The sequence below is a fragment of the Rhododendron vialii genome, chromosome 4a (genome assembly GCF_030253575.1).
Source record: "Rhododendron vialii isolate Sample 1 chromosome 4a, ASM3025357v1".
NCBI lineage: Eukaryota > Viridiplantae > Streptophyta > Magnoliopsida > Ericales > Ericaceae > Rhododendron > Rhododendron vialii.
The window spans coordinates 35,654,040-35,669,193 of NC_080560.1; the positions used below are offsets into that span (position 1 = coordinate 35,654,040).

At 37.3% G+C, this 15,154-nt stretch overlaps 3 protein-coding genes and 1 long non-coding RNA gene across 4 annotated transcripts; 1 reads left to right on the forward strand and 3 right to left on the reverse strand.

Annotated features, from left to right (window-relative positions):
* Positions 1-854: 854 nt before the first annotated feature.
* Positions 855-2,413, reverse strand: LOC131322177 (probable glutathione S-transferase). Its single transcript, XM_058353416.1, has 2 exons — positions 1,828-2,413; positions 855-1,396 (listed from the first exon to the last, which is right to left on the reverse strand). The coding sequence occupies exons 1-2, from the start codon at positions 2,143-2,145 to the stop codon at positions 1,019-1,021; spliced, it is 696 nt and encodes a 231-aa protein (XP_058209399.1). The 5' UTR covers positions 2,146-2,413; the 3' UTR covers positions 855-1,018.
* Positions 2,414-4,230: 1,817 nt separating this feature from the next.
* On the reverse strand, positions 4,231-5,952 carry LOC131322179 (probable glutathione S-transferase). Its single transcript, XM_058353419.1, has 2 exons — positions 5,470-5,952; positions 4,231-4,787 (listed from the first exon to the last, which is right to left on the reverse strand). The coding sequence occupies exons 1-2, from the start codon at positions 5,785-5,787 to the stop codon at positions 4,410-4,412; spliced, it is 696 nt and encodes a 231-aa protein (XP_058209402.1). The 5' UTR covers positions 5,788-5,952; the 3' UTR covers positions 4,231-4,409.
* On the forward strand, positions 4,798-9,349 carry LOC131322182 (uncharacterized). Its single transcript, XR_009198733.1, has 2 exons — positions 4,798-5,119; positions 9,106-9,349. It is a non-coding gene; the product is annotated as an uncharacterized LOC131322182 (long non-coding RNA).
* Positions 8,261-10,073, reverse strand: LOC131322178 (glutathione S-transferase U8-like). The gene is made up of 2 exons (XM_058353418.1): positions 9,635-10,073; positions 8,261-8,827 (listed from the first exon to the last, which is right to left on the reverse strand). Exons 1-2 carry the CDS (start codon positions 9,950-9,952, stop codon positions 8,450-8,452), a joined length of 696 nt encoding a protein of 231 aa, XP_058209401.1. The 5' UTR covers positions 9,953-10,073; the 3' UTR covers positions 8,261-8,449.
* Positions 10,074-15,154: the final 5,081 nt, after the last annotated feature.

Here is a 15,154-nt window from a genome sequence, read left to right on the forward strand (position 1 = left end):
CGCACAGTACGAGGATCTCTTTTCCCTTCTCTGTGGGTTTGAAAGTTTCCATGTTCAACTTGTTTTATTAATGGAAAAAACGAAATTTGCTTGTGTTTTTTAACAAGAAAGTAAAAGCTATCTAATCATATTGTGGAAACTTTATGTTCATCTTAAAATCAATTGATAATGAGTGGAGATGTTCCAAATTATGTGCATCTCTTCCGTTCTTCGTTCAAACATGGCGGTCCAGCCCACATGTGGGATCAGTGGCTGAAATGCCTATATTCAGGTAGTGACGTGAAGACAGGGCCGGCTTTCAATAATGGACATGGGGTCCATGGAACAAATAGACTTAATGGTCCAATTTTGCTAATTTGTAAGCTCTCTCTTGGCCCACCGATTAGTTCGTGTTTTAAATCTGATCCTGAAACGCAATAAATTATGTTGATCGGATGCCGTTTATTACAATTTTGAAATGCATTTATATTTTTTGAAAATAGAGAAACTGTAACAGTGAATCGAAATCCAGGAAGTCAATTTATGTCTAGATAAATGCATTTTGAAATTATTTCAACTAGCGTATGATCGACTTTGTTTTCGACGTTGTCAATGTTTGGAACGAGCTCTAAAAAGTGAAGGAATCGAATCAGCAAAGTTGGGTCGACCAAAAAGTATCTGCAAACATGCAAACAAAATTGAACCGTCCAGTCTATTTTCATGTTCTAGGTTCAATTGAACTAGATGGTGGGATTGGTTCTCCAGTGACTACTCAAGATGCATGCCCTTAAGCTAATCTGGGCACTATGAGTTATGAAAAACTATGTGCAAATTCTACTGCTGAAGCCATGAAAATACAACTCGGAGGATTACACTAAAGAACGAACGAGCGAGCACGTGTACTCATATTAGGTAAATGAGGAAAAGATAAGTAGCCAAGGTAAATGAAGCAACTCGTACAATATGTGTTTATTTCAAATCCCCTCCGTCGTTGAGAGCATGCGATCTCATTTATTCCGATACTTTTTAGTCACTTATTTTAAGATTTGGTAACAGGGGCCATTTTGGCACGAATTTCCTTGCTTCGCCACTGGAAATAAACAACCATCTTATCTCTCGGCGGCAACTTGTCCTTGACCACGGGGTGGTTGCGGAAATTTTCCATCCAACTGGCGGTGGCTGGGAACTGGATTGGGTCTACGATCGTCACGGATCCAATTTCCTCAAAAACAGGAAGCCAGTGAGAGATCACCCCAAGTGCAATGTCCAGGTAACCAATGCTTTCCCCTCCGAAAAACTTGCATTTCCCTTTGATCAACTCTTGCTCTATCTTCTCCAAGGACTCCAAGGCTTCTTTCAGATGCATTTCTTTGTCTTCTCCCTCGGTGCACAAAGCCCTCCATGCATTCATCCAAAACTGACACAAACAAGTCACAATAGTATTTTTTTTTATATAGAAAAGGATTCTATTAAAAAAATGGATGGAAGCAGGGGGCAAACGCATGATTGTTACTCAACAGAACCCGAGTGGGCCCAATCACATGTATTTCTACATTAGTAACCAAAAATATAATCTATGATATATATTGCTACTAATCACTATTTAATAATGTGCCTACGGACTACGACAAAAAATTGATTGATAACTTGAAATTTTAGTGGGGTTTTCCACACATATATAAAAACTTTATGAAATTTTCGAGAGACTTACAAGGCCGATCCTATAGAGTTTTTTCCAAATTAACTTTAAAAACTTGTTTAGTGGGAGTATTTCGCACATAATCAGGGGATACTGATCAAAACTCAAAAGTTCAAAGCAAGGAACTAAGGAAGTAATTTGATAATCACCTTCTCCTCTGCAAATTTGGCCCAAAATCGCGCCATGGCTCTGTCGTAAGGATCTTGAGGCAAAAGTGGAAATTGTTTCCACGTCTCATCGATGTACTCAAGAATTACGAACGACTCGGGGATCACTTTTTCTCCATGAATCAGCACTGGCACCTTCTTGTGAACTGGGTTCAGTTCCAGAAGCAGAGGACTCTTGTTAAAGAGGTCTTCTTCAATGTATTCATACTCTACGCCCTTCAGTCTCAGAGCCCACTCCACTCTAAAGGGAAATGGGCTTGCCCAGAATCCCAAAAGCTTTACTACTTCCTTGCTTTCCATGAGAGAGAGAGAGAGAGAGAGAGAGAGAGAGTTGGTGTTAATTAGCCTGAAAGGAGTAGAGAGAGAGAGAGAGAGAGAGAGAGAGAGTTGGTGTTAATTAGCGAGAGAGAGAGAGAGAGAGAGAGAGAGAGAGAGAGTTGGTGTTAATTAGCCAGAAAGGAGTAGAGAGAGAGAGAGAGAGAGAGAGAGAGAGAGTTGGTGTTAATTAGCTTGAAAGGAGTAGGAGTTTGAGTCGAACTTTGCATTCATTAGACGGCAATTTTGACCTGTTGGGTGGTTGTATCGTTCCGCTTTCTTTTTAAACTTTTTTTTATTAAAAAGAGGGTAATTTAAAATTTAAATATAATGAAAATAAAAAATAATTTTTTAATTTTGTTTGCACCGTTTAAAAGATCTCAATGAGATCTATCAAACAAGATCCATACTGATAGAAAAATTATTTGCGTAAACACATGATTTTTGAGCTTGAAATTACCTTTTTTTTCTAAAACTTTTTTTTTCTAGAAACCGAAGCGGCCACGGAGTGGATTCTCCTCCGTTTTTATTTGAACGTGGCAGTCAGATTGTGTTTTTGTAAACTTATAAGTCTGAATCTTATTTCTATTATTTATTTTTTGTAGCTTTTTGTTTCGCTTTTCGTTGTAATTTTCGAGATTAATCGTTCGTCTTGTCGAGACAAATAAGAAAAATATAAAAATATAGACCGAATTCATAAAAATTCGAATAAGACGGCCTTTTAAACAAATAGTAATAAATATCAAAAAAATTAACAAATTAGACATGAAATATGTCCTCTAAAAAATCCCTCAAACACCAAATAATTTAAATTCTCCCTTCAAATTTATGTGGTTACATGAAAAGGGAGCCGGCCTTTAATATTTTAAGTGGAACCCTAATAAGGGATTGGACCCTCTATAGTCCCTCTGCACAGACCAATCTAATCCATTTTTAGGCTTACTAGTGGGCATATTTTCATGATCGGAGCCTTTTTCACATTTTATATCTCATCAAGATTATTGGGCACGTCAAGAATCATATTGACCGTATATCGATTGACATATTTTTAAAGTACATTTATCTTAAAAAATGCGAGTTTTAGTCCTTCAAAGGAACTAGAGTGGATCTATTTTTGAACCCTTGCTTCTTCCCCGGCGACGAGGAGCCCCGCTCCGTTCAACAAAACTACATCCCCGCACAGATTTATTAATGGCTGGTACCAACCGAGATGATCCGGTACCAACGGGAACATGCATGCCGGTACTCTGAAATAGATTTTGAATGGCCGGAAAGTTAGCTGGAACGGAATCAGATGACAAGAGTACCGGAATATGGCTAAAACGGGATATATTGACCAGTACAGAACAATATTAACAACCTTACTTGTATTTGGTTACAAAGGAAAAGAGTAATAAACGAAGCAACTCGTATGGGATCCTAGCATTGAATTAGGTTAGGCGCTCTCTCCCCCACACTCTCAAAACCCTATTTGCCACAGATATCTTTCTTCTTCCTTCCCATCTCCTCTAGGATTTCACATCTTCGTATGACGGTGGGAGAGAAAAGTCATGGTACTAGTTCTAAACATTTTTTTTATAATTTTGTCTTTGTTTTCTTTTTCTCTCGTCTTTTTAGATCAACGACTTGTCATGATCTGTGAGAGTTTTGTCTCTTGTCTTTTTGAGATTTGTGAGTTTCGTCTTTAGATGATTTTTTTTTCTACAAATCAAACTTTTTTCAGATGTTACTTCACAATGATATATGTGCCAACATTGTTCTTACAGTACATGGTGTTTTTGGCAGGACAACTTATGGCGGCTGATCAAATTTGTAGTCTTTCAAAATTTATTGGTGCATTCATACTTGATTGAAGTCTATCTGATCATTTGGATATTTGTTGTCTTTTATCTTTGACCAACACTTTATCTCTTTTGAGACTGCTAAGTCTAGATATGAATATACAGGCGAGTGACGCTGTTTGTGTCAGACTCAACATCTCGGTGGAAATAAAAGGCATCGACTACCTTGTGTTTTTCTCGTTTTACAATAGTTAGATGACTATTTTGGCTCTGTCTAAGATATTAGTAATGAAGTCATAAGTACCGCTAGACTATTATTAATACGGAGTATAATCTTCTCAATCTTGTCAAAAAAAAAAAAAAAACGAAGCAACTTGTATGGTACATGTTTATTTTCCCCTCCGAGAACATATAGTCTCATTTATTCTGATATACACATAGTTATTCAATTATTTTAAAATCTGGTAATCAACCTTTTCTAGTAGAGGCCATTTGGGCTCCGATTTCCTTTCTTCGCCACTGAAAATAAACAACCATCTCATCTCTCGACGGTAACTTGTCCTTGACCATGGGGTGATTGCGGAAATTCTCCGTCCAACCAGCGGTGGCTGGGAATTGGATTGGGTCTGCGATCATCATGGACCCAACTTCCTCCAAAACAGGAAGCCAGTAGGAGATCCATCCAAGTGCAATGTCCAGATAACCAATGCTTTCCCCACCAAAAAACTTGGATTTCCTTTTGATCAACTCTTGCTCTATCTTCTCCAAGGACTCCACGGCTTGTTCCAGATACATTTCTTTGTCTTCCCCTACGGTCCACAAAGCCCTCCATGCATTCATCCAGAACTGTCACAAACAAGTCACAAAAGTACATTTACTTCTAAAGACTTCATGCACGCGGTTTTATTTACATCTGAGACTTAACGCATTTTGTCATCTCGCTTCCACAAACAAAAAGTTTTAGCATTTTACTATCTCGTTTTCACTAACAAAAAGTTTTTAACAACTTTTTTTTCTCAACAACTTTTTCACTGACATATTCATCAATAACATATTTACAACCGGAAACAAATTGACGTTTCTCAACAACTTATTCACTATCGTAACACTTGACAACTTTTCAACCGAAAATATTTTTCTACAAATATTTCACTAGTGAAAACACCCCTTATTATTAGGTTGGAAACACTAATTAATTGATACATTTACTTTGGAAGTTTGGATCATAATACTAGTACATCCGCAGTTTAGTTCTCTGGTGCGCTTGGTAACGTTAATAGTTTTTTGTTTTTTTGTTTTTGTTTCCAAAGCATAAACCAGCTTTGGAATAATCTCACCAATCAATCCATAAAAATAAGCGCTTCTAAATCAATCCATCTGAAATACTACTCGAAATGGACGTCAACAAAGTGGGTAAAATTACCGCAAAAAAAAGTGGGTGAACTTAAGTTTAAATGACAAACCAGGGATACTAATCAAAACTCAGCTAAGTTCAAAGCAAGGAACTAAGTAAGTAATTGAAAATCACCTTCTCCTCTGCAAATTTGGCCCAAAATCGCGCCATGGCTCTGTCATAAGGATCTTTAGGCAAAATCGGAAATTGTTTCCACGTCTCGTCGATGTACTCAAGAATTATAAACGACTCAAGGATCACTTTATCTCCATGAATCAGCACTGGCACCTTCTTATGAACTGGGTTCAGTTTCAGAAGCAGGGGACTCTTGTTGAAGATGTCTTCCTCGATATATTCATACTCCACCCCCTTCAGTCTCAGTGCCCACTCCACTCTAAAGGAAAATGGGCTCACCCAGAATCCCAGTAGCTTCACTGCTTCCTTGCTTTCCATGAGAGACAGAGAGAGATGATTTTAACTTTATTGGTAATGCATGGTTACTCGTATAAACAGCTAGCAACCCAATTATATTAGCCAAAAAGGAAGTTGAGTCAAAATTGGCAATCTTTTAGACGGCAATCTTGACTTCTTGGGTAGTTTAGCAAAATTTTCTTTCTTTCTTTCTTTGTTTTTTTTTTTTTTTGCTAAGCGATTTTCTTTCTTTGTTAGTAGTAGTATATATTTGAACGTGGTAGACTGGCAGAGCAGCCAAAATGTGTGGGACCAAGTCAGCGGAATTCCGAAACCATTCTACGCTTTTTTTTTTTCTTTTGAATCATAAGTGCTGAATAGAAAAATGAGAATTTTTTTTTAACGGAGGGTTCCGTGAACAGTTATTTACGGAGTTGAATGGCAACCGTCCAAGAGTATTTTGGATGTTCGATCCGGATGTTAATAAAACTTTTTCAGGAAAAAGTTTAACTCTTTTCACAGAGTTGAAATTTTTTTATTTAAATTTGAATAATCTAAAGCCAAAATAGATGGCCGAGATCGCGCGGCTCCGTGAATAAGAAATTCATAGAGCCTCCGTGAATAAGACAAACTATAGAAAAATACAAATATTTGAATTCATAACCTTCCTGGATTGCTCCGTGAATAAGACAAACTCTAAAAAAATACAAGTGTTTGAATTCATAACCTTCCTCAATTCCTGAAGCAGGTAAAAGAGTGGCTCTTAATCAATAACCACATTCGAGCCTTTCAACAATCAAAGTTAGCAATATTTTGGCTCGGACAATTTGATCAGTTGTTGAGAGAGAATTGCCTTGTTTAGTTAGGTTTTTGAAATAAAATTTCCAACTCAAGAAATACGAGTACTCATTACCCCTTCTTCCAATCATTACTCTCCACTCATTACCCATATCTTCAATCATTATTCGTATTTCTCACTCTATCTCTCTGTACTCATTACTTCTATTTTCAATCATTACTCTATTTCTTTCTCTACTCATAACCCCAAAAAAATTTTAAAAACATTCTCAAAAACTCATTCAAACACAGCAATATGTTTCTAAACCCTACGTTTTAGTCTAGTATTTTTTCTTTTTTAATAAGAGAGGAAAATTGTAAGAGCTTAGTCTAATGGTTGCGGCATTTAGACTCCATTTCCATTAAATAGTCGTGAATAGACAATGGTATTTGCAATGGTGCATTGTATTTGTAGGGTCATTTTTTTCAATAATTTAACTTTGATTATTTTTCTAACAGTGTCTTACCCCGGATGATATTTTTGGCGGGGCAACTCGTATGGCTTGTCAAATATGTAGTTTTTGGAAGTTCATTGGTGCGTTCATACTTGGTTAGAGTCCATCCGATCGCCTGGGTATTTTTTGTCTTTTATCTTTGGCTAGCACTTTATCTCTTTTGAGGCTGCTGATTCTAGGTATGAATATACAGCAGATAATTGCGAGTGACGCTGGTTGCGTCAGGCTACGTCTGGGTCGGGGTGAACGACATCGGCTGCCTTGTGTTTTCTCATTTTACAATAGTTAGATGGTTAGTTTGGCTTTGTCAAATTTTTCGTAATGAACTCCATTATGTAAGTGCCGCTGGACAATTATTAATACAATCTTCTTAATTTTGTCAAAAAAAAAAAACTAGCTTGAAGCCCAACGGGCGCACGGAATAATTTTTTTTTGATTGCCCATCGTGAAGAAATTGGGATTGGGCTCCTGTATTGTCTACTTGCATAATTTGCACACTACAACAGCTTTTCACACTCTCCAAAACTTATAGAAAGAGGGAAAAAGCTTTCTCTCAAACTTTAGATAAAGCAATTTGCAATGCGTAGTATGCAGCCAAGATCCCATTGTTGGATCTCAATTTCGCAATCATACAAAGATGGTAGATGGAGAGAAAACAGTAGTTCGTGAAGGCACAGATATCATTATGAAGCAAAATCGAATCTGAAAATATCCGATCTGTAGACGAAATATTTGTCCAAAGATGAATCTAAAAACTTTTGAGAAGACGAGAGACAAAACTCTCACATATTACGACAAGTCGTTGATCTGAAGGGACGAGAGAAAAACAAAACAAAGACAAAACGAAGCCATGGCCTTCCCCTCCCACCACCGTACAAGGGTGTGAAACCCTAGGGGGAGGGGAAGGGAGAAAAATGATATTCGTTTTTGGCAGGGCAACTTGTGGTAGTTGATCAAATTTGTAGTCTTTTCAAAATTTATTGGTGCGTTCATACTTGATTGAAGACTATCTGATCATCTGGATATTTGTGATCTTTTATCTTTGACTAACACTTTATCTCTTTTGAGACTGCTAAGCCTAGATATGAATATATAACAGGCTAGTGACGCTGTTTGCGTCAAACTCAACATCTCGGTGAAAATAAAAGGCATCGACTACCTTGTGTTTTTCTTGTTTTACAATAGTGAGATGACTATTTTGACTTTGCTTAAGATATTTGTAATGAAGTCATAAGTACAGCTGGACTATTATTAATATGGAGTATAATCTTCTCTATTTTGTCAAGACAAAAAAAAAAAAAACAATAAAACGAAGCAACTTGTATGGTACATGTTTATTTTCCCCATTGAGAACATACCATCTCATTTATTCTGATATATACATAGTTATTTAATTATTTTAAATCTGGTAATCAACCTTTTCTAGCAGAGGCCATTTGGGCTTCTGCTTCCTTTCTTGCAAACTGATAATAAACAACCATCTCATCTCTCGGCGGTAACTTGTCCTTGACCATGGGGTGGTGGCTGAAATTCTCCGTCCAACCAGCGGTGGCTGGGAATTGGATTGGGTCTGCGATCGTCATGGACCCAACTTCCTCCAAAACAGGAAGCCAGTAGGAGATCCATCCAAGTGCAATGTCCAGATAACCAATGCTTTCCCCACCGAAAAACTTGGATTTCCCTTTGATCAACTCTTGCTCTATCTTCTCCAAGGACTCCACGGCTTCTTTCAGATGCATTTCTCTGTCTTCCCCTACGGTCCACAAAGCCCTCCTTGCATTCCTCCAAAACTGTCACAAACAAGTCACAAAAGTACATTTACTTCTAAAGACTTTATGCGCGCGGTTTTACTTACATCCGAGACTTAACGCATTTTGTCATCTTGTTTCCAAAAACAAAAAACTTTTAGCATTTTACTATCTCGTTTCCACTGGCAAAAAGTTTTTAGCAACAACTTCTTCTCAACAATTTTTTCACTCACATACCCATCAATAACATATTTACTACCGGAAACAACTTGACGTTTTTCAACAACTTATTCACTAGTGAAAACACTCCTTATTATTAGGTTGGAAAATAACTAATTGATACATTTAATTTGGATCATAATACTAGCACATCCACTGTTTAGTTCTCTGGTGCGCATGGTAACGTTTTTTTTTTTTTTGTTTCCGAAGCATAAACCAGCTTTGGAATAATCTCCTAACCAATCAATCCATACAAAATAATCGCTTCTAAATCAATCAATCTGAAATACTACTTGAAATGGACGTCACCAAAGTGGCTAAAATTACCGCAAAAAAAAGTGGGTGAACTTCGGTTTACATGACAAACCAGGGATACTAATCAAAACTTGAAGCTCTGTTTGGAACTTAGGGAAATAGGAAGAAAATGAAGGAAAGTTGAAAAAAAATTCCTTCCTTTTGCTTGGAGGTGAAGGAAAGATGAGAGAAAATAATGAATTCAAGTTTTGTGAATAGTGAAAATTTCTCTTTCATTTTCCCTCAATTTTCCTCTCATTTTCTTTCCCTCACTTTCCCTCACTTTCTCCATGTTCCAAACAAAAGCACGGAACTAAGGAAGTAATTGAAAATCACCTTCTCCTCTGCAAATTTGGCCCAAAATCGCGCCATGGCTCTGTCATAAGGATCTTTAGGCAAAATCGGAAATTGTTTCCACGTCTCGTCGATGTACTCAAGAATTATAAACGACTCAAGGATCACTTTATCTCCATGAATCAGCACTGGCACCTTCTTGTGAACTGGGTTCAGTTTCAGAAACAGAGGACTCTTGTTGAGGATGTCTTCCTCGATATATTCATACTCGACACCCTTCAGTCTCAGTGCCCACTCCACTCTAAAGGAAAATGGGCTCACCCAGAATCCCAGAAGCTTCACTGCTTCCTTGCTTTCCATGAGAGAGAGAGAGAGAGAGAGAGAGATGATTTTAACTTTATTGGTAATGCATGTTGCCCGTATAAATAGCTAGCAACCCAATAATTATATTAGCCAAAAAGGAATTTGAGTCGAAATTGGCAATCTTGACTTCTTGGGTAGTTTACTAGTTTAGCAAGATTTTCTTTCTTTCTTTGTTTTTTTTTTTTTTTGCACAGCAGTACACAACAGTTAGAAGTTAGTTTGGTAGTTTGTTCAAATTCATTTGAAATTCAGTTTGATCGTATTTCATTTGTGCTTTCTCTGTGAGTTAGTTGAGATGTAAGTTTGGATTGCCAGCTCATCAATCCAAGCAGTGTACTTGTGGTCCAATTGGAGGTGTTTCATCTCGAGAGATAAATAGGGGTTTCTCTTCTCTGTAAAGACAGAAAAAAATAGTTGAGAAAATAATAGAACAAGATTCTCTCTCTCTCTCACTTCTATTTCGATTTACTGATTTTGTCAGTTAGTTGTAGTATATACTCCGTATATATATTTGAACGTGGTAGACTGGCAGAGCAGCCAAAATGTGTGGGACCAACGTCGGCGGAATTCCGAAACCATTCTCCGTTTTTTTCTTCTTTTGAATCACAAGTGCTGAATAGAAAAATGAGAAAATCTTTTTAATGGAGGGTTCTGTGAACAGTTGTTTATGGAGGTGAATGACAACCGTTCAAGAGTATTTTGAACGTTTTGGATGTTAATAAAACTTTTTTGGAAAAGAGTTAGACCCCGTTCCAGAAACCTTCTTAAAAAATAAATAGCTTATTTCATATTTTTAAACTAAAAAATAATGTAAATAAAAAATAATTTTTCAATTTTTTGTGCACCGTATTAAAGATCTCAATGAGATCTATCAAACAAGATCCATAGTGATAGAAAAATTATTTGCGTAAACATATGATTTTTGAACTTGAAATTACCTACTTAAAAAATGAGTACTTATTTATCGTTCCGAAACGGAGCCTAAACTCTTTTCCGAAAAAGTTTCATTTAAATTTGGATAGTCTAAAGCCGAGATCGCACGGCTCCGTGAATAAGGAATTCACGGAGCCTCCGTGAATAAGACAAGCTCTAGAAAAATACAAGTATTTGAATTCATAACCTTCCTTCATTCCTAAAGCAGCTAAAAGATTTGAGCCTTTCAACAATCAAAGTTAGCACCATTTTGGCTCGGACAAACCATTCAGTTGCTGAGAGACAATGTGTTTTTGAACCCTACGTTTCAGTCTAGTATTTTTGTTTTTTTAATAAGAGAGTAAAATTGTAAGAGCTTAGTCTAATGGTCGGGCCATTTAGACATGAATAGACAATGGTATTTGCAATGGTGCATTGCTATTTGCAGGGCCATTTTTTTCAATAATTCTCCTTAAATTATTTTTCTAATTAACGTTCACGAACTACTATTTTCACTCCATCTACCATCTTTGTATGATTGCAAAATTGAGATTGCATTTGCGAGTTACCAATAACGGGATCTGGGCTAATACATATTACGCATTGCAAACTGCTTTATCTAAAGTTTGAACGAAAGCTTTTCCCCTCATTTTATAAGTTTGGGAGAGTGAAAAGATTTTGTAGTGTGCAAATTATGCAAGTAGACAATACAGGAGCCCAACTTCTTCACGATGGGCAATCAAAAAAAAAAAAAAATCCTCGCGCCCATTGGGTTTCAAGGTTTTTTTTTTTTTTTTGACAAAATTGAGAAGATTGTATTAATAATTGCTCAGCGGCACTTACATAACGGAGTTCATTACGAAAATTTTGGATAAAGCCAAACTAATCATCTACCTATTGTAAAACGAGAAAGCACGAGGCAGCTGATGTCTTTCACCCTAACCCAGATGTAACTTGACGCAAATAGCTGCACTCGCAATCTGCTATATATTTATATCTAAAATTAGCAATCTCAAAAGAGATAAAGTGCTAGCTAAAGATAAAAGACAATAAATACCGACGATCAGATGAACTCTAATGAACTTCCAAAAATTACAGATCTAACAAGCCATATGAGTTGCCTTGGCAAAAACATTATGTAGGGTAAGTCACTGTTGGCACATATATCATTATGAAGCAAAATCGTCTCTGAAAATACCCGATCTGTAGATGAAATCTTTGTCCAAAGACGAAACTAAAAACTTTTGAGAAGACAAGAGACTTAACTCTCACAAATTACGACAGGTCGTTGATCTGAAGAGACGAGAGAAAAACAAAAACAAAGACAAAACTAAGCCATGGCCTTCCCCTCCCACCGTCATACAAGGGTGTGAAACCCTGGGGGGGGGGGGGGGGGGGGAGGGGAAGTTACAAGAAGGATATTTGTGGCAGCTGAGTAAAAAAGAATCCAATTAATAAAAAACAAACCTAACTTTTTTCCAAGTTGCAAACTTGCTTTGTGCATTTTACTTATTGATTTTTTAGATTATGGTTAGAATAACAATTTACTATAAATGAATCTTGTGTTCAATCCCCAAGTGTCTCTGATGCTTATATTTTCCTAATTTCCTCTGATAACAAGACATATGTACAAGCTAATATGTCCCTTCAATTTCGATCAATCCTTGCTAGAACCCCCTCAGTATCTAAGCTCTTCAGCTGGAAAATTTATTACTTCTTTCATGCAAAAAGTGCTATATATGGTAAAGCCTATTTCACCACAATATGCTTAGCATTCTTCCCCTTGCAGTGGTCAATTAGTTCAAGAAAACGGTAATGCCATGGCTAATCAGGCACTGCTATGCTATTGAGAACACCTTTCTTGTTCAAGTTAAATGCCTTTTAAGTGGATTACCTTTTAAAAGACTCCTAGGCAAGTGGTGTGATTAATAATAATCTTTTGTAGTTTTTATTTATCTCACACACAATCTGAAAATTTAATTAAACTGACTTGCTAGTCCAATGTTGATGCAGTAGGTTTAAGGGTATGTATGTCTTTTTAGTCCTTTGTAATAAAGGGGTCTATAAATAGAGGTCTAGAGTGCTCATTAGGTAGCTTTTATCATTTTGAACAAATATTATCAAGAGCTAGTCTCTTTTGTATCCCATTTGGGAGTTTCTCTCTCTACATTATCTATAGGTATCTTTGGTTGCATCACATTTGGTATCAGAGCTTCTAGGCTCGATCCCCACCGTTTATCTCGCCGGAATCCTCCCCGGAAACCTGAACCTCGCCATAAAATCTCGCCGGAACCCTAAAACGACGCCGGAAAACCTTGCCAGAGCCCCTATTCCACTCAAAACCAACAAATCTACTCAAACCTAGATCTTACATCTCGATTTGGACTCCTAAACTTACAGAATCAACCATTTCGCAGCTGATTTTTGCTGTTTTAGGCCTCAAAACCCTATTTCGCACCATTTCGCACCTGACCCAACTCTATTTGCACTCGATCTGCCACTTTGGGAGCTTGGAACAATGAACCATAGCTGAAAAAATGCCTCTACAGTGTTCGGAACATTGATTCGACACCAGATCTGTTTGTTTTGGACCTCACACAGTGATTTCGAGCCTACTTCAGTGATTTCAAGTCAGATCCGTGGGTTTTGAGGGTTTTCGGACTGATTTCAACCCATTTTTGCTGACTTCGGACTAGATCTATGGTGGGTAAGTGTCAAATCCTTATTTTCTTTGTTGGGTTGTTGCTAGATTGCTCCGTAGTTGTCGATTCGAGCATGATTACTGTTGATTAAGTGTTTTTGGGGTTGTTCTATTGAAATTGGTGACTGAGTTGACTGGGTTGATTTGCTTGTTTAGAGTTGATTGCTGGTGTTGTAATGGCTTATCGGGTTAAAGGTAGAAGAGGTAAAGGCTTGGGGGTAAATAATGGTGATGAAATTGATAACTTTGGCAACCAAAATCGTTGTAGGAATGAGATTGAAGAGTGTACACAAATTGCTACCTTAAACGATAAGGTGCAATTGTTGATGTTGAAAAGACAAGTTGCTACCTTGATTACGAAGGTGCATCGTTTACTACCTCGTGGAGGTATTGATAATTCTCAGTCAATTTAAGGCTAGTTTTAACTATAAGGAGGAAAGCAACATTGATGTTGACCTTGTTGAATCTTATGGAAAGTTTAATCTAAATGAGATTGAAGAGGATGTTAGCCTCGATTCGGATGAGTTTGAAGGGGGGAAGGAACTTGGTTATTTCGATGATTTTCCTATCTATGATCAATATCCTAGTGAAGACCTTAAAGGTGTTCTTCAAGATGATTGCATCTTTGAGTTTGGAGATTTCTCTATCTTTGATGAGTCTCCAAATGAAGATGATGGAGGTGAATTTGAAAGAGTTTTCATATTTGACGAGTCTTCAAAGGGGGATACTGATGTGGAAGACGTTCCCATCTATGATGAATATCCAAGTGAGGATATTGATGGTCATGAAGATGGACTTGAGAATGTTGGAAGCTCCAATGAAGAACAAGAAATGCCCATTCTTATTAGCAATGAACCTCGCTTCTTGCAATGGGACGATAGCAAACAAGTACAAGAAGGGCATGGAGCAAATGTTGCATTTTGTGTGCTACCCAAGACAAATGAGTTTGCTTTCGAAGTCCTGGCGGGTTTAGAGGACTTCATAGAGCCAAAATTTGATGATTGTTCTCCAAACCTGTCTCTTGGATTGTCTTTGGTCCAAGATGTGCAAGTTTGTGATGTTGTGGTGCCCGAACAACTTCTAAAGTGGCCGAGAGAGAGAAGAAACGACTTGGGACATCTTGAAGATCCTTTGGGAATAATGTTCACTCAAGAAAGTCTTGGGTATGATCTTGGACATGTGGTAAAGTTGAATTTTCTCTATGCGAAGGTTGATGATTCTTGTGATATTTTGGAACCAAGTGTAATCACCTATGTTGAGAAAGTGTTGATCCTTTAGAGGTATGGCAAGTGGGTAATTTCTTGGCACATAAGCAAGGACGCGGTGGATGTACACAAACGAAAGCTCGTATTGAAGATGGGTTATTGCATGAGGGTGACGTGAATTAAGGAAATGCAGTCACATACCTAATTCGGAGCTGCATAATAATTAGTTTTATAGTTCTATATTTTCTTTATTTAGTTGTCTCGAGTCTTGTGTCCAACTTGAGGACAAGTTGTTTTTTTTAAGAGGGTGAGTCTGATGCAGTAAGTTTAAGAGTATGTATGTCTTTCTAGTCCTTTGTAATAGAGGGGTCTATAAATAGG